The sequence below is a fragment of the Megascapheus bottae genome, chromosome 4 (genome assembly GCF_031878675.1).
Source record: "Megascapheus bottae isolate mThoBot1 chromosome 4, mThoBot2.hap1, whole genome shotgun sequence".
Classification (NCBI taxonomy): domain Eukaryota; kingdom Metazoa; phylum Chordata; class Mammalia; order Rodentia; family Geomyidae; genus Megascapheus; species Megascapheus bottae.
Window position 1 is genome coordinate 14,418,647 of NC_143512.1, and position 18,736 is coordinate 14,437,382.

General features: G+C 40.8%; 1 protein-coding gene across 1 annotated transcript in view; it reads left to right on the forward strand.

Annotated features, from left to right (window-relative positions):
- Nucleotides 1-9,540, forward strand: part of Etf1 (eukaryotic translation termination factor 1) — a 30,497-nt gene extending 20,957 nt beyond the window's left edge. The window contains exons 5-11 of the mRNA XM_090331442.1: nt 3,921-4,059; nt 4,173-4,363; nt 5,171-5,300; nt 5,902-6,057; nt 6,184-6,248; nt 7,449-7,596; nt 8,590-9,540. Of these exons, the coding sequence (XP_090187568.1) occupies nt 3,921-4,059; nt 4,173-4,363; nt 5,171-5,300; nt 5,902-6,057; nt 6,184-6,248; nt 7,449-7,596; nt 8,590-8,672 (912 nt within the window). The 3' untranslated portion in view covers nt 8,673-9,540. The remainder of the gene's footprint in view (nt 1-3,920; nt 4,060-4,172; nt 4,364-5,170; nt 5,301-5,901; nt 6,058-6,183; nt 6,249-7,448; nt 7,597-8,589) is intronic.
- The last annotated feature ends 9,196 nt before the right edge of the window (nt 9,541-18,736 follow it).

An 18,736-nucleotide genomic window follows, 5' to 3' on the forward strand; every position in this document is an offset into this window, starting at 1 on the left:
TGGCAAAAAAAATAAATAAAACTCTTAAAAATATATATTTCCTAGTTAGTTTGCAGGGTTTTTGTGATGCTATGCTTTCCTTTTTGTAGATTATATATCTACAGAATTGGAATTAAAATTGCTAGGTCATAGAGTAATTGTGTTTAATCATCACTGTGAAGAAGGGAGTGCTTAAACAATCTGAAGAAGTAAATAAAGCTTCTTGATCTCCAGCAAAATTGTGGGTGTTCAGCTCATGATTGTAATCATTTTTAATAACAGGATTTTCTTTCCTTTTTTTCCCAGTGAAATTTTTGAGTGGCACAATTGATATATGTGAACTTTTACTGGTGGAAATAATCCTCATTAAAGTGACCTAAATCAGTCAACAGTAGAACAATCAGAAATTCACAGCTTGCTCTTGGTTGAGTCTCTTGCCTTTCATCAACCTAGGAAGAAAACTCATGGTAGAATTAGAACTGACATTTATCCACACAGTTTTCAGTGGATGATTTTGCTAACTTGACAGGAAGTCTAATTCCAGTTGAATCTTGGTCAACTGCATAGATAGATGATCCAGCCTGTTTTTCAGTACACTAAAAGAGACTTTACTGGGGAGGCTTTTGGCCACTTGATCTCATTTACCAGTGTGTGGTTTTTTGGGTTGGTTGGTTTGTTTTGCCAGTCCTGGGGCTTGAACTCAAGGCCTAGGCACTGTCCTTGAGCTTTCTCAAGGCTAGCACTCCAGCACTTGAGCCCAGAACACCACTTCTGGCTTTTTTGTGTGTGTGTATATGGTACTGAGGAATCGAACCTAGGGCTTCATGCTTGCTATGCATGCACTCTCCTAAGCTACACTCTTTTGACCTAGTGTGTGGCTTGATAAGAGTTTGAGCCTTGCTAGATACCTATGATTTGTGCCTATAATCTAGCTACTCAAGAGGCTGAGATCTGAGGATCAGTTTTAAGCCAGCCACAAGCTGACTTAGAGTCTATAAGACTCTTATCTCCAATTAACCAGCAAAAAAGCTAAGGGACAATACCCAGACACTGAGTTCAAGCCCCAGTAGTAGCACATAAGTATGCGTGAACATGTGTGTGTGTGTACACACACACACAAACACACAACAACTTGTAGAAAAAATGATTTTGAGAACTACCTGGTGATATACATGTTGCTGACTTTTTAGCTAATTATAAATTAAGCTAGCCTTATTGTTTTTTCAAAATTTTAATTCTTCCTCAAAGGTACTATTTAAAGTTGGTAGCACTATGTATTTTGCCTTTCACCAAAATGTCTTTAATTTAAAATGCTTAGTGATCCAGAAGTGGTGGCACACTCAGTTGTAGCACTGAAGAGGCTGAGACAATAAAGAGGAAAAAAAGAGACAATATTATACTGTATATCATGATTTATGTCCTAATAATTCTTAAGAATTATTCATAAGAATTATTTTTGCCAGGCACTCTGCTTGTGCCTATAATCCTAGCTACTTAGGAAACACATCTGAGGATTGCAATTCAAAACCAGTCCAGGCAGGAATGTCCATGAGACTCTTGGTCACCAGCAAACCAGAAGTTGAGTTGTGGCTCATAGTAGTAGAGTGCTAGCTTTGAACAGAAAAGCTCAGGCACAGTACCCAGGCCCTTAGAGTTTCAGCTCCTTGACTGACAATAATAATAATAATTTTATTTATTTTTATTTTTGCTAGTTAGTCCTAGCTTAAACTTATGCTTGCTAGGCAGGTACTCTATTGCTAGGCCAAACTCCCAGCCCCAATAATTAATTTCTTAATAAATAGACTTGTTGGAAACCTAAAGTACCTAATAAGTCATTAAGATACAAGATAGTTTAAGTTTAGCTTTAGGTGCTAGGAATTTAATCCATGCCCTCATACATGTTAACAATGTTCTTTATCACTGAACTGTCATCCCACCCTACAACTATATTTTTAGCATGTAATATTTATCTTGTTTGTAGGGGTTTTATTTTTGTTTTTGTTCTGTTTTGTTTTTTGTCATAGGACTTGAACCTGAGGGCTTGAGTACTATCCCTGAGCTTTTTGGCTCAAGGCTAACTATCTGCCACTTTAAGCCACGGTTCTACTTCTGGTTTTCTGGTGGTTAATTGGAGATAGTTTCATAGACTTTCCTGCCTGGGCTGGCTTTGAACCATGATCCTCAGATCTGAGTCTCCTGAGTAGCTAGGATCACAGGTCTGAGCCACTAGTATCCAGCTCTTCAAATAAGAGCCTACCTCATAGTTTTTATGTGTTAAAATTTTTCTTTTTAGTTTTGTTGGTTTGTTTATGTGGGGTTTTTTTTTGGTTGGTCATGGGGCTTGACCATGATACTGGGTGTCCAGCTGTAAGCATTGCCCAGAAAAAAAAGAAAGTCAGCTTTTAGAAGTTAGGTCCTTACTTTGAATGTTGTGTTTCATAAACATGTGTCTAAATCAAATGAAGGAAAGGGGGCGAGGAGTCTGTAGCTTTGTGTCGATGTAGTGATAGATAGCTAGCTCTTCAGAAGCTCAAGGTTATCGCTCCACCACTTAAACTGTAGCACAGCTTCCTAAGGTTAATTGAGAGTGGTCTGGCTCTTAGCTGATTAGTCTCGTTTCCAAATAGTTCTTTTAAAGGAAAGCTAATTTATTTATTTTTTATTAATTTGTGTATGCACGTTCATGTTTCCGCCTGCCTATGTTCCTAAACTTATGGCTTTAGGTGTTCTCCCTGATTTTTTTTTTTTTTAACAGTCCTGGGGCTTGAACTCAGGGTCTGGGCTAGTTCTAAAAAGATTGCTTAGTCGGGTGTCATGACGCTCACTTGTAATCCTAGCTACTCAGGAAGCTGAGATCTGACGATGGCAGTTCAAAGCCAGCTCGTGCACTAAAGTGTGTGAGACTCTTATCTCCAATTAACCACCAGTAAACTGGAATTGGTACTGTGTCTCAAGGGGTAGGATGATAGCCTTGAGCTGAAGAGCTTAGGGACAATGCCCAGGTCTAGAGTTCAAGTCCCACAACCAACCCAAAAAAAAAGATTGACCATTAGTGTTTAGAATCTACCATGAAAACTAATCTTCAGAGAGGAATGAGTTTCGATGTTGTAGGTCCTTACTTTGATTGTTGTGTTTCATAAACTACATGTCTAAATCAAATGAAGTAAATTAGCCAGAGGAGTGGGGAGGGGGGCTGTAATTTTGAGTTGATGTAGTGATCTTAGTAGTGGTGGCTCGCTTTGGGGGGGGTAGGTTTGTTGTTGTTGCTGTTGTAGCAGTCGTGGGATTTGAGTCTCTATCATGAGCTTTCCTGCCTAGGCTGACTTTTACCTGAGATCTTCATATCTCAGCCTCCTAAATAGTGTGTAGCTAGAATTGTAGGTTTGAGTCACCAGCAGTTATTATGACGTATGTCAAATGTAATCCTCTGCCTCAGCCTCCCAAATTTGAGATTGAGGCGTGTGAATGTGTGGCATAAGGTTTGGGGACTGGATGATTGATACTTTCATGTTTTTGTTATCCAATACATATAAAGTAATTATAATTTTAGTAGAAATCAATTCATAATGTGCAAGAGTGCCACCATCCATTTCCATTATTTACAAGATTATATATAACATTTTTTCTACAGTGTTTCATACTGCTTGAGTTGAATAAAGGGCTCATAGATGACCTTTAAGATTGCTTGCCTTGCTGGGCAAGGTGGCTCACACCTGTAATCCTAGATACTCAGAAGATCTGAAGATTGAGGTTTAAAGTCAGCTTGGGCACTAAAATGTCTGTGAGACTCATCTCCAATTAATCACTAGAAAAAAAAGAAGTGGCACAAGTAGGGCAGTAGCCTTGGAGCTGAAGAGCTCAGGGACAATGTCAGATTGTTTGCCTTGATCTTGCAAAGCTTTGGAACTCATTAGGTGGTACTTGTGGTTTGTTTTCTTTAGGCTCTTACAGCACTACTTTCAGATGACAGCAAGTTTGGCTTCATTGTAATAGATGGCAGTGGTGCTCTTTTTGGCACACTCCAAGGAAATACAAGAGAAGTCCTACACAAATTCACTGTGGATCTCCCCAAAAAACACGGTAATCTAGGAAGAAAAAACATGGGCCTTGAGTGATGACTTAATGATTTTAAATTCACGGAGCATTTTTACTTTTAGTAATTGTCTTTCTCTCTTGTCACTTTTGTGTCAAAGGAAGAGGAGGTCAGTCAGCCTTACGATTTGCCCGTTTAAGAATGGAAAAGCGACATAACTATGTTCGGAAAGTAGCAGAGACTGCTGTGCAGCTGTTTATTTCTGGGGACAAAGTGAATGTGGCTGGTCTTGTTTTAGCTGGATCAGCTGACTTTAAAACTGAACTAAGTCAATCTGATATGTTTGATCAGGTAAGTGAGAAGTAAATGAATCCCTGAAGTTAGAGTAGGTAAATCCCCCTATGTAAGCTCCTTGATACGGCCCCCTCCCCTTTTCTTTTTTTGTCATTTACACCCCATAAATCTCTTTGGTTTAGAGAAACGTTTCTTTCTGGTCTGGTGATTGTAGCCTAGTGGTATAGCACTTTCTTAGCGTAACAAGCCCCTAGGTTCAGTTGTCAGCATCACTAAAAGAATAAATTCACCTCTGAGTTTAATGTTATAGCAGGTTTATGGACATTTATTAGGGAACGTTCCCTCACTATTGAAATCAGCTATTTCTAGATGTGATCCTAATGGATCCTGTGGAGGTACAACTCTGATATTTAGTGGGTTGCCATAATTGGCTTTAAAATGGTGTGATGATTCAAAGAAACTCAGAAGCTATTTTGTTTCAATCTTTTTTTTTTTTAACTGTCTTTTGCTAATTTGTTTCTGGAGGTAAGTAAAGCATTTAATATCCAGAGGAACTTTTGGTTTTTAACATGACCTCAGCCATAACACATTCCCAAAATATTTTTAATTACCTTATTTGGCAGGAGGCAGTTGCTTCCCTTCATAAGCCTATTTTTACTTGCATTTAATGAGTTATCCTGTAGTAGTTCTAAAAGAATATATGACATGGTTGGCTGGGAAACTTGCCCTTGTAGTATTGTTTACTGCAAGAGCATTTTCTTTTTAGATTTCAGATAATAATGCTAGAGCTTTTCTGCCATTATCAGATAGTAGGTGTTGGTAAAGGTGTTTTGAAGTCTAATGTTTTTGTTTTTTAATTGTCAGAGGTTGCAATCAAAGGTTTTAAAATTAGTTGATATATCCTATGGTGGTGAAAATGGATTCAACCAAGCTATTGAGTTATCTACTGAAGTCCTCTCCAACGTGAAATTCATTCAAGAGAAGAAATTAATAGGTATCACTAAAATGCAACTATTTTTGCTTATTATATGAAATGTTTGTATATATGTATCAAACGACACTGAGGGAAAAGGAGGTGGATTTAGCATTTAAATAAAATTTTTCGCCTCCACAAACATTTTTAACCATTAATCATTAGATAGCTAGTAAGTATGTCTATTTCCATAAAGGAAAATGTATACAGTCATCCCTCAGTATCTTCACAGGGTTGATGCAGGACCTTTTGGATATACAAGATCCACAGGTGCTTAAGTCCCTTTTATGAAATTATGCAGTATTTACATATAATCTACTCACATCTTCCCATGTACTTTAAATCATCTCCATATTATAATACTCAACGTAATGTGAATCTTACACAAAAAAGTGTTCTATTATGTTATTTAGGTTATAATGACAAGAAAAGGTCTGTACATGTCTAGTTCAGATGCAACTATCATAGACCTAACTTATATAATACATATTTACATCCTCAAAAGTGTAACTTTGTGGGGAACAGATGGTGTAACCTTACCTCAATAATTTCAAGCCATGGTAGGGTAAATACCTGAATATATTGAGCCAATTGTATATTTTATTCTATCCCAAATGTACAGGACGATACTTTGATGAAATTAGCCAGGACACCGGCAAGTACTGCTTTGGAGTTGAAGATACACTAAAGGCTTTGGAAATGGGAGCTGTAGAGATTCTAATAGTCTATGAAAATTTGGATATAATGAGATATGTTCTTCATTGCCAAGGCACAGAAGGTAAACAAGAATTAGAGACTGAGGTTGGCTATTTGGTTTCTTTCATATTCAGGAAACCTGAGGTGGACATTTGGGAGAAATAGATATATAAGAACCAAACTAATGTTTTTTTCATTTATACTACAGAGGAGAAAATTCTATATTTAACTCCAGAACAAGAGAAGGATAAATCTCATTTCACAGACAAAGAGGTAGGTAAATGTTTTTTTTATTATCCTTGCAAAAAACATTAAGAGTGTGTCTTAGAGCACTGGAAGTACCAGGAATGTGGCCTAGTGGTAGAGGGCTTGCCCAGCGTGCATGAAGTCCTAGGTTCAATTCCTTGATATCACATAACAGCAAAAGCTGGAGGTAGCACTGTGGCTCTAGTGGCAGAATACCAGCCTTGAGCAAAAATTGTCCAAGGACAGTTTCCAGGCCCTGGGTTTAAGCCCCAGGACTGGCAAAAATAGATAAGAGCACTGGAAACATAGTATCAGCCTTAGGAAATTAAGCCTCACACTGATTAGGTGGTCTGTAGTCACCTGTCAACTACTGTCTGCCACCAACTGATTCCAAGAGGGAAGCGCTTCATCATGTTACCACTTTTCTTTTTATATATATATATATTTTTTATTGTAATTAATAAAAGGGTTACATGATATTTGCCAGATAGGAGGTGCATTAATTCACATACATTGATACCCTTTCACATGTCTTGGTAACCACTTTTCTTTTTTTGGCAAGTTGGACCTCACAAGTGTTCTACCACTGAAACCATACAGCTGGTTCTTTGGTTTTGGACCCTAGGCTGGAGGTCTGCCTCCCAAGTACCTATGTGCATGAACATACCCAACTGTAAATCATTTTCTTACAGTAGAAAAGCAATCACTAAAACATTATCATTAAAATAGTAGGAGATTTTAATCTGAATAGCACTGTTTTTGTACTATGAAACCTGTGCCTTCACTTTTTCAGCTTTTCTACTGCAGGGGATTCTCTGTTTAGTCTTATTACATCATCACAGTTTAAAATGTTACCTTTCCAAGATGGCTATAATTGCCAGTGTACTCATTCTCAGGTGGAGGACTTTGTCTTTGATAGGCTGCTCCCAGAAGGAGTTGTGGGTATGTTTCTTCTGGAATGTTGAGTAAGTGTTTGATAGAGATACTATGAAATCAACAATAGGAATCATAAGTTGAGAAATCACTGTGTGTTCATATTTTATAACTGAGTAGAGTGTAGAGACTGAGGAGGAATGTAATCAGAATGTCTTTGCTGTTACATTATCCCAAAAAAAAGTTTGCTTTGTTTTATTCACATGGTACATGGAATAAGCAGGAGTGTTGAGTGATGGTTAGCAGGGAGATTGAGTCATTCATTGCTTTTGTATCTCATGGTTGCCCTTGTAGACAGGACAAGAACATGAGCTGATTGAGAGCATGCCCCTCTTGGAATGGTTTGCTAACAACTATAAAAAATTTGGAGCTACATTAGAAATTGTCACAGATAAATCACAAGAAGGATCTCAGTTTGTGAAAGGATTTGGTGGAATTGGAGGTGAGTAACAAATCTTCAAACAAAATCTAAAGCCACTTTCTCAGCCAACCTCTCCTGCCTAACCTGAAATGTTATTTTAGGTAAGGCATGCTTATAATCTTCTTGAGACAAGTGGTTATAATCATGAATGACTATAGCTGTTTTGCCAATACTGAGGGTTTGTGTTTTTTGTTGTTTTGTCGTAAGTCATGGGACTTGAACTCTGGGCCTGGACATTGTCCCTGAGCTCTTCAGCTCAGGACTACTGTCCTACCCCTTGACCCACAGTGCCACTTCCGGTTTTCTGGTGGTTAATTGGAGATGAGTCTCACAGACTTCAATGCCCAGGCTGGGTTTGAAATGGGATCCTCAGAGCTTAAAGCTTAACCAGCTTGCTAGCTGGCACTTAAGCTATACCTCTAGCCCAGCTTTTTTGTTGGTTATTTTGGAGAATGGGCCCTTATGAGCTTATTTCTACCCAAGCTAGTTTTGAACTATCGGTACCCTCCTGGGAAGATGAGATGGTGGCTAAGCTACTGCCATTTTTGTTGTTGTTGTTCATTTTATGACACTAACTAGGTAGTCTAGATTAGGCTAGTGACTTACTGTGCAGTACAAACTGCCTTGAATTGTTGATCTTCTTGCCTCAGTCTCCCCATTCATTGCTGGGCTTATAGAACATGTACCACTATACTTAATAGTTTTTTTTTGTTTTTGTTTTGCCAGTCCTGGGGCTTAAACTCAGGGCCTGGGGACTGTTGTTGAGCTTTTTTTGCTCAAGGCTAGCACTCTACCACTTGAGCCACAGCACCACTTCCAGCTTTTTCTCTGTGTGTGGTACTGAAAAATCAAACCCAAGGCTTATTGCATGTTAGGTACTAAGCCACTTTCCCAGCCCTAGATTAATTTTTAATTATGGCCTTTAATTGTGCAGGAGCCTGGGCATCCCTCTTTAAAGTGACCCCTCTCCACTCCGTGAGCACAGGTATTTATCCTTCTGATTTGTTTTTCCAGGTATCTTGCGGTACCGAGTAGATTTCCAGGGAATGGAATACCAAGGAGGAGACGATGAATTTTTTGACCTTGATGACTACTAGGTAGTCGACATGGGTCCGGCAAAACGTGCCTCACCCTCCAGCATCCAACCCAAGGAGCATACCCATGATGGAATCCAAACAGATCCCTGCCTTACAATTGGAACATTTCCAGAACTTAATCCATGAGCATTGGATACTGAAAAGAAAACGGAAACAAAACCAGACCCAACCCTACACTTTGGTTTGTCATGGTGTCAGCACAGCAGCCTACAACTAAGTTCCTAAATTCCACTTTGGACTAATTTAAAAAAAAAAAAAAAAAAGAATTCCCAGTTTTTACTTTTACTCGATGGTGATTGGTTGCTCTTGTATTTTATGAAAAAAATGATTTTTTTAACCTTCATACATAGAAGCAAAAATACTTTAACTGCTGTAAACCTTCAAAAGTTAATAGAAGTGAGATCATACTGGTTTGTTATTTTGATCGGAGGAAAATTAAATTGCTGCATTTCGCAGTGACCCATTTACATGGCATTCTCAGCTTAGACTGCATAAGAAGAAATATATGTGGTGAAATGTTGGAACCATTTCTCTCTTGGTCTCTGTTTAATGTTGTAAGGGTGAGCTAATAGGAAGCAGTTTCAACTTCACTCCCTCACAACTACCCCCTACTCCAGACTGTTGGTTTCAAGGATACAGATTGCAAAGTCCAATCGATGAAGCACTGGGGCCAGCGCACTGTTTACTTCCATCTGTTTGACAGGCACATTGGTGCCTGACATTTGGGAGCCCTTTGTATCACTTGGTTTGACAAAGGTCCCCATAATCTTAGCCTACTAGAAACCACTTGGGGATGGATATGATGGGGCTTCTGTGCTATTGCTGGGATTGGGAGAAATAAAACCTGCAATTTAAGTGGAAGCAAAAATATTTAAAGGTTATCTTATTTTGCTTGGGTCTGTTCTTGGTAAAGGGAGGTGGTGTTTCCTTGTGTTGGATGGCATGAGATTATGTGAATGTGCTGATTTTTTTTTTAATGAACCACAAGATTTTTCACAGGAATGACAGATGACATGTATAGCCATGCATGTAATTATAATCCCCTGGTGGGGTTGGAACATCTGTTTCAACTGTGGGGCTGAAAGAGCACATCTCAGATGAGAAACTATAGGCAGGGGTGGGAAAGGGATGGGCTATAGCTGATGGCACCATGGATTAAACCATGTTGGATCCTAAAGTTGGCCTGAAAGTATGAAACTTATGCTTCTTAAGTTGGGCTGTAGGTCAGACTTGAACTCAGCTAACATGCAAGGTCATGGTGTGCTCTAAGATGGTAAGAACAACGGGGAAAAAAACGTATAGGATGTGCCCAGTGGTAGGAATGGAAAAAGTACATCGAAGGGACTTTGAAGGACCAAAGGTTTTTAAAGTCAATTGTTGTCATCCCACACCAACTAGGGTAGTGGGGTATATTTGGTTTCCAAATTGGGTACTTTTAACACTTTAGTGCCTGACTGCTGTTCTTCACTGACTTGACTCAGTCACTTGTAGCTTTATTGGTCTGAACCAGCTCCTTGTTCCCAGGTTACAGACCCGCCTATCGTTCCAATAATCCTGTTTCACTTGAATGAAGGGAGTATGTCTTAAATGTAATGCTTCTAATTCTCACACTGTACTCTGAGGTCCAAACAACTGTCTGTCACACAGCCTGATGTCTCAACCCCTACCCTGTGAGAAGAGGTGTTTGGGGGTTGTTTTTGTTTTTGTTTTTTGGTGTTCACCAACATGGGAAGCTTCACTGGAACCGGCATCTGTTTGGGGCTCTGCAGTTTGTTTGCAGAACCCTAGAGGGAGCAACACGCTCTCTTCACAGCAGTACCTTAGGATTTTGCCATTGTAAATGGGTCTAATGTGATATGACAAGACCAGAGAAATTGGATGTAAATTTACATTTTTGAATATGCTTGTTTCACATGATACATTTAGGGTATGCAGCTCCTTTTGTAGTTTTTATTTTTACTATTTAAGTTTGGAAATGATGCCAAATTTTTGTATTTCTTTAATCAATGTGTTCTCTTCAGTGATATATATTGCATTATATATTGATGTGTGTATCAATATATACTGATATGTATTACACTTACACATACAAACACATTAAGTAAGAGGGGGTGAAAACCATAGCCTTTGCATTCTCTAGCCTCTGCAGAAAGATCGTAAGCAGCAAAATCTTGGTGTTGTGATGTACAGAAATGGAGAAGAGTATTAAACCATATTTAAGAATATACTTTTGTGTGCTTGAGATTTTTTAGGACTGTTCCTAGAAAGTTATGCTAGAGACAGTGAGTTTTCCAAAGATTGTCAGATTAGTCATCAGCCTCGAGAGTTATTTTTACTATATTTCCTATATAAAGGATGTCTGTGATCATGATCCCAAGCTTATGTTGGAGTGTCACTCTGCTAGGACCAGTTGGTTTCTGTCTTTCCCCCATTCCACATGCATGTCTGGCAAAACCTGTGCTTTAAAAAGAAACAAAAAGCCGGGAGTGATGGCTCACGCCTGTAATCCTAGCTACTCAGGAGGCTGAGACCTGAGAATCAAGGTTCAAAGCCAGCCCGGGCACAAAAGGACCTGAGACACTTATCTCCAGTTAACCTCTAGAAAATGAGAAGTGGGACTTGACTCAAGGGGTGGGGCGAGAATTCAGGGATAGCACCCAGGCCTAGTTCAAGCCCCATGACCCACCCACCCCCCAAAAAAGATTTTGACATTCCTGTCTTCCAACATCTGCTTGCCTTTGAGACCTACAGTAGAAATGGCCCAATATACAGTCCCTGGGTCTTCTGAACAGCTTGGCTGTGGGTAATAGCAATGCTCAGAATCAAGTCTTGTTGGCCAATGTGGCACAAGGCTTCTAAACCAGATGATGAGCAGTAGACTTTTGCCTTTTGCTTTCCCCAGAGATCCAGGTACTTGGAACTATTATTATTTGGCAGTTGAGGAACAAAGGTGTTTTGTTTTTCCCTAATTTGAGAACAAATGCTGACTAGTGATGATAGTTTTTCTATCATAACATTTTCAACATACTTATGCATTTGCTCATCTGATCTGTAAGACTCCCTGTTTAACCTGTCCAGAAAGGGGCAAGCATCCTGTGCAGTTGAGGATGGAACTTTGCTCCCCAGGGCATTTTCTAGGGGATGTTGAAGTCTAGCCATTGGAAGGCAGCATAGTAATGCTAGATGTGTAGGCTGAGCCACCTGTCTAGGCCTGTAGCATTTGTGATCTTTTGTTTTCTGGAGCCAGTTCCCATGCAATGACTCCCACAGAGGCATTGTAGATGCAGTGCTAAGTGCCAAGGTGGAATTTAAACTTCATGCCAGTTTCTCCTTTGTAGCCAACTTGAGTGAATGCCAGTATCTGAAGGGCTATAGAAACTGACCAGCCAACCAAAGGGGTAGTGCCCATTTGGATATGGATGAATAACGACTGGACACACATGCTGTTTATTTCTGTAGAGTTCCTATAAGTCAGTAAAATGTCCTATCCTGAACTCCCATTACAGGCTTGCCTCAAGACTTAGATAAAAGAAATCTGTGGCACACCAGGAATCTCAGCACCTGGGACTGAAGCACAAAGGACTTGAGTTGGAGACCAACCTTGGAGTATAAGTTTAGTATTGTTTGTTTTTGCCAGTCCTGGGCCCTGAACTGGGCCTGGGCAGTCCCAGGATTTTTTTTTTTAATTTTGCTCAAAGCTAGCACTCCCACATGTGATAGGAGTTGAACCGAGGGCTTCATGCATGCAAGCACTCCACCACTAAGCCACACCCAGTCCCTTGGGGCACAAGTTCCGGAGTTCTGGACCTATCAACAGATGGATGGGCTTGTAATTAAGTAATTCCTAGCCTTCAGTTTCATTATCAATAATAGGTCCTGGATCTGATGGGCCTCTCCAGCTATGAAAGTGGGGAGCAGAGCTTCACATCTGACAAAGATATGAATCCTAGCCTTTCCTGAGAGACTGGTACCTTATCCCATGTTCCTGAGCATCAGTTTTACCACCTATCATGTCTTTATACACTGGGATATGGGTTAAGTAGATACAAAAATAAGGAATTTGTAATACAGTGCCTGGCACTTAAGTCTTAGATGAAAGCTGCTATGATAGTTTCAACTCAGCTCCCGTAGAAGTGGTTGTTTATGTTGCTGACCACAGGGTGGTGCTAGAACACAAGAATGCTAACTGTGGAAATGAGCTTCACCTGGAGGGCAGATTGCCCACTGACATTTTAAAGATGCCTGATAAGTGTACAGTCCTAGCAAGTAGGACTTGAGTTTAAACCCCATTAAGTACAAAACAAACAGAGCCAGGGGCTCACACCTGTAATCCTAGCTACTCAGGAAGCTGAGATTGAAGGATCACGGTTGAAAGCAGCAGGGGGAAATAAAGTCCATGAGACTTACTGGAAGTGGCACTGTGCCTCAAGTGGTAGTATGCTAGTCTTGAGCTGAAGAGCTCAGGGACAACGCCCCAGCCCAGGGTTCAAGCCCCACAACCAACCAAAAAAAAACCTAGGACAGGGGCTGGGAGTTTGACCTAGTGGTTAAAGTGCTTGCCTAGCATGCATGAAGACCCGGGTTCGATTCCTTGGTACCACATACATAGAAAAAGCCGGAAGTGGTGCTGAGGCTCAAGTGGTAGAGCTCTAGCCTTGAGAAAGTCCAAGGACAGTGCTCAGGCCCTGAGCTCAAGCCCAGGACTGGCAAAAAAAAAAAAACCTAGGACAGCTCCACCCTTAAAACAAGGAGAAACCAGTCCAGAAGCATGGCCTAGTGGTAGAGTGCTTGTCCAGAATGCACAAAGACCCGGCTTTGATTCCTTGGTACCACCTACAGAAAAATCAAGAAGTAAAATGGGCATGGTGGCTCATGCCTGTAATCCTAGCTACTCAAGAGACTGAGATTTTAGGATCCTCATTTCAAAGCCAGCCCTGGCAGAGGCCGTGAGACTCTTATCTTCAATTAACCACTAGAAAATAGGAAGTAATATTGTGGCTCCAGGGGTGGGGTGGTAGCCTTGAGCTGAAGAGCTCAAGGACAAATGCCCAGGCCCAGAGTTCAACCCCCAGACCAATTAAAAAAACAAAGCCAGAAGTGGTGCTGTGGCTCAAGTGGTAGAGTGCTAGCCTTGAATAAGCCCTGAGTCCAAGCCCCAGGACCGGCAAAAAGAAAAAAAAAATTATATATATATATATATATATATATATATATATATATATATATGGAGAAACCATGATGATGACAGACGATAGATAGAGAATATATGGAGAAACTGGACAATCTTTACAGAAAATAGGAATGAATGAACATAAAATCCAGGGACCTCATTTCAGCTCAGCCCAGTTTTAACATTCTGAAATCTGTTTTGACCTATCCATCTGAAAAATAACCAGTCATTGACACTTGAACAGTTATGTAATACCTAGAAATTGTTCAATTAATAGATGCTGTCTTTGATTAATAAGCTAAGTGACAAAATCTAGGACTCAGATTTTGGGGGTTCCAAAGCCAGTGAGTAATATGCAAATCATTAAATACCCAGGCACTAGTGGTTTACATCTTTAATCCTAGCTATTCAAGGAGGCTAAGGTGTGGAGGACTGAAGTTTGAAGCCATCCCAGGCAGGAAAGTCTGCGAGACTACCTCCAATTACCCAGTAAAAAGCAAGCTGGAGGCTTTGCCTCAAGTGGTTAGTTACCCATGTTTGGTACCATGGGTAAGAATGCTGAACAAGAATGCCATGCCTGTGGGCCGGGAGTTTGGCCTAGTGGTTAAAGTGCTTGCCTTGCATGCATGAAGACCCGGGTTCGATTCCTCGGTACCACATACATAGAAAAAAGCCAGAAGTGGTGCTGAGGCTCAAGTGGTAGAGCTCTAGCTTTGAGAGAATCCAAGGACAGTGCTCAGGCCCTGAGGTCAAGCCCAGGACTGGCAAAAAAAAAAAAAAGAATGCCATGCCCTATGCTCAAAACTCAGAGCCAAAAAGATAAATAGAGGAAAACAAGGTCTTGCCTTGCCAAATCATGGGCAACTGATAGCTTGAGTTGTATCTGGAAGGCATCCATTCTTATTTCTGTCCTTAAGACATTTTAACTGATCAGCCCACTTACGCACTTAACTTGTTTACAGTTAGGGGGAACAAAAGCAACCCGCATAGGCTCTCTGGGAGCCTTTATGATTTATCTAGCACACACGACGAATTTCTCATTATTAGAGTGCTCCTGCTTTATGTGAGTGATAGTATTGGTGTTTGAACTCAGGTCCTTGCACTTACCAAGCAAGCACTGTTACTTGAGCCATGCCCCAACCCAGTTTTGTTTCCATGTTTACTTTTAGTTACTTTATTTACTAGTACTGAGAGTTGAGTGCTCTTTTGGGTTTTGTTTTGCAGTGCTGGGACTGACCTGGCCACCGAGCAACATTCACACTTGTTTTACTACTTTTTAAACAACAATAGTATTAGAGATGAGGAAGAGTATGAAGGGGATGAGTGTGAACAGGCACATTGCGTACATGTTTGGACATATGAAATTCTCTTGTACAACTAATTGATGGTAATAAAAAAAAAAAAAAAACCATAGTGGGCACCAATGACTCATGTCCATAATCCTAGCTGTTCAAGAGAGCTGAAACCTGGATGAAGCTAGCCCAGGCAGAAAAATCTTCAAAACTATCTCCAGTTAACAACCAAAAATATCAGACTCACATTCATTCAGTTTTGATATAGTATAGTTCACAAGGTTCTTAAAACTCTGGTTCAAAGCCAGGCATGATAGTTCACATCTATAATCCCAGCTCCTCAGGAGGCTGAGATCAGAAGGATGGCAATTTGAAAAAGCAAGACCCCCAGCATACACATCCCCTGCCACACACACACACACACCGCAATCAGCCAGACATGGTGTCTGTACTATCATGTTAGCAGTGCAGATAAGCCATATGATAAGACAATTGTTTGAGGCCACTTCCAGACTACCTAGAAAAGAAAAGTAAAAAGGGGCCTGCCGGTGTGACTCAAGTAGTAGAGGGCCTGGCTACCAAGTGCCAATCCCTGAGTTCAAATCCCAGTACCACTACTAATAATAAGAGTAGGGACTTTAGCTTGATTCTTTGGGCAAGTTTGATTTTTTTTTTATTTTTACTTAGAATTTGGATTTTCTCCAAAGCATTCAGAAAAGAGTATGCAATTCAAGAGAAATTCCTACTCTCAGTCAACCAACGGGCCTGGAGGCTGAGGACTGGGAATTGGGTAGGGCTGGGAATAGATACTGGGTCTGGACAGGAGCTGCTGCCGCACACTACTGAGTTGGAGTCAGTCCTGGGGTTAGTCTGAAGCTACATGAGATGAGGCCGTATGAAAAACAAGAGTTATTTGTGGGGAGGAGGCCTTACAAGCCTGGCAGGTAATGGGAATAAAGTAACCCTCCAGCTGGGAACTTTAGAGCCCATCCTCAGAAAGGGGATTCTGGTCCCTTGTCTACAGTCACAGTCACACCTTTCTGGCATTCTATACTTTCACTTCTTTAGCAGTCCTAACTGTATCACTTGAAAAAGTTTTGGACTTTATCTTAATGCCCTCATTGAAAAGAAAAAAAAAAATGGAAGCCCAGGGAGCAACATGACCCTCAGACTCAGGCAGAGTTTTACCTGAGTCAACATGAGTGCCTCATGTTATAACTCTAAATTCCATGCTCTCAACACCTAGATAATATTTGCTTGAGTCCTGTTCTCTCCAGTATTATGGCCAAGAAAAAGGATGATCAGAGAGAGCCAAAGACAAAGCTGGGAGGAGAAAGGTGGCCATCTTCCAGGTGAATTATGAAAGCTGTTTGGAAGTCATTTTCCTCTGAGTCAGGGTTGGCCTAAGTGTGTAAATTAACTTGTTTCTCCAGACTTCCAGACTAGCCCCATTTAAGTGACCTGAACTAACACAGACTCCCAGCACCTTCTGCCACTCTGCTGAGATATCCTACCTCGTTTTAGCCCTTCCTGCTTAGCTCCCTAATCCCACTCAAAGGAAGGCTAGGGGACGAACACATTTACAGAGAAGCCAGAAGGCCAGGGAAGAAAGATGGCAACTCCACAGAAAGGCTGCAATAAGAAAAGGGGAGGATCCTCTAAGGTAATGGCAAAGCCGAAGGAACATTCTGGTATTTGGGAGGAGAGACAAGAACTTGAGAATGAGGAGAAATCAGAGCTTGATGCCAAGATGTCTGCCTGATGTAAGTAAAATGGCTGTTCAGTCTGAGCTCAAGGTGGGGATGGGAAGATAAGAGAAATCACCTGGAGAGCCGGCAGACAGGGTTGTATAGGTAGATGTAGCTGGGTATGGTGGCATATACCTGTAATCCCAGATAGTCAAGAAGCTGAGGGCCTGGGCACTGTCCTTAGATATTTGCTGCTCAAGGCTAGCATTCTACCACTTGATCCACAGCACTACTTCCAGCTTTTTCTGTATATGTGGTAACAAGGAATCAAACCCCGGGCTTCATACATGTGAGGCAAGCACTCTACCACTAAGCTAAATTCCTGGTCCTCCCTGAGAGCTTTTCTCAAGGATAGTGCTCTACTTTCAGTTTTCTAGTGGTTAATGGGAGATAAGACTCTCACAGACTTCCCTGCCTAGGCTGGCTTATTCTCATATCTCAGCCTCCTGGGTGGCTAGGATTACAGGCTTGAGCCACCAGTATACAGCAATCTGGCTGGTTTTGTTTTTGTTTTTGTTTTTTTTTTTTGCCAGTCCTGGGCTTGAGCTCAGGGCCTGAGCACTGTCCTTGGACTTTCTCAAGGCTAGAGCTCTACCACTTGAGCCTCAGAACCACTTCCAGCTTTTTTCTATGTATGTGGTACCAAGGAATCGAACCCGGGTCTTCATGCATGCTAGGCAAGCACTTTAACCGCTAGGCCAAACTCCCAGCCCCATGTTTTTAAAAAACACATTAGAGGGGACTGGGACTGGGGCTGGGACTCAAGTGGAAGAGCCCTAGCCTTGAGAAAGCCCAAGGACAGTGCTCAGGACCTGAGTTCAAGCCCAGGACTGGCAAAAAAAAAAAAAATAGGGGTAGAATGCTTGCCTAGCATTCATAAAGCCCTGAGTTCTATTCCTCAGTACCACATACACAGAAAAAGCCAGAAGTGGCACTGTGGCTCAAGTGGTAGAGTGCTAGTTTTTAGGTGAAGAGCTGAGGGACAGCACCCAGTGCTCAGTAAAGTTTGGCTCTCCCATATTTGAAACACACGTCTGAATATATCCCCAGCTAATACCTATCTTTTATCAAGCTTCTTTCACTTAGATGAGTTCTTTTGAGCTATCTCTTCATTATTAACTATTTGATCATGTTTCCTGTTGGGCATCGTGATAGAATATACATAGTGTATATATTTAGCTTTCTTTTAGGCATCCCATAGTAGCAGAACCATTTTACATTTTCACTGGCAATGTATAAGGTTCCAATTTCTCCATATGGTTGCCGACATTTGTAATTATCTGTCTTCTTTGTTATAGCCAAGTTAGTGGGCAAGTACATTCCCAGTCCTTAAAACTTTTTGATTTTAGAGATACGTAAATTATCCATTTTTTTTCACTGCCATATTTTAAAAACTTTTGCCAAAATCACATGAGGCGTGAGGTGATAGGTCCAGAACTATAAATCCAGCACTTGGGACATTCAGGCAGTAGAATTGAGTTCACCGATTCTGGACTATATATTATGAGCTTTGGAACCTGCTGCCCATAGACTACACAGCAAGACCCTGTCTCAGAAAAACAACACAGCAAGACCCTGTCTCGAAAAAACAACAAAATATCCAAGACTCATGAGGATAAACTCAACATTTCTTTCTGTAAGCTTTTCAGGACATTTAAAAATCAATTTTTGCATGTGGTATGAGGTAGGGCGTCTGACTTCATAATTTTTGTTTGCTAGTACCTGGGTTTGAACTCAGACCTCACACTTTCTCAGCTGGTACAAAAACTTGTACTTAATTTTTTCTATTCAAACTCATACTTTTTTCCATTAAAGACTGACACTCTGCCATCTAAGCCATACCTCCACTTCCAG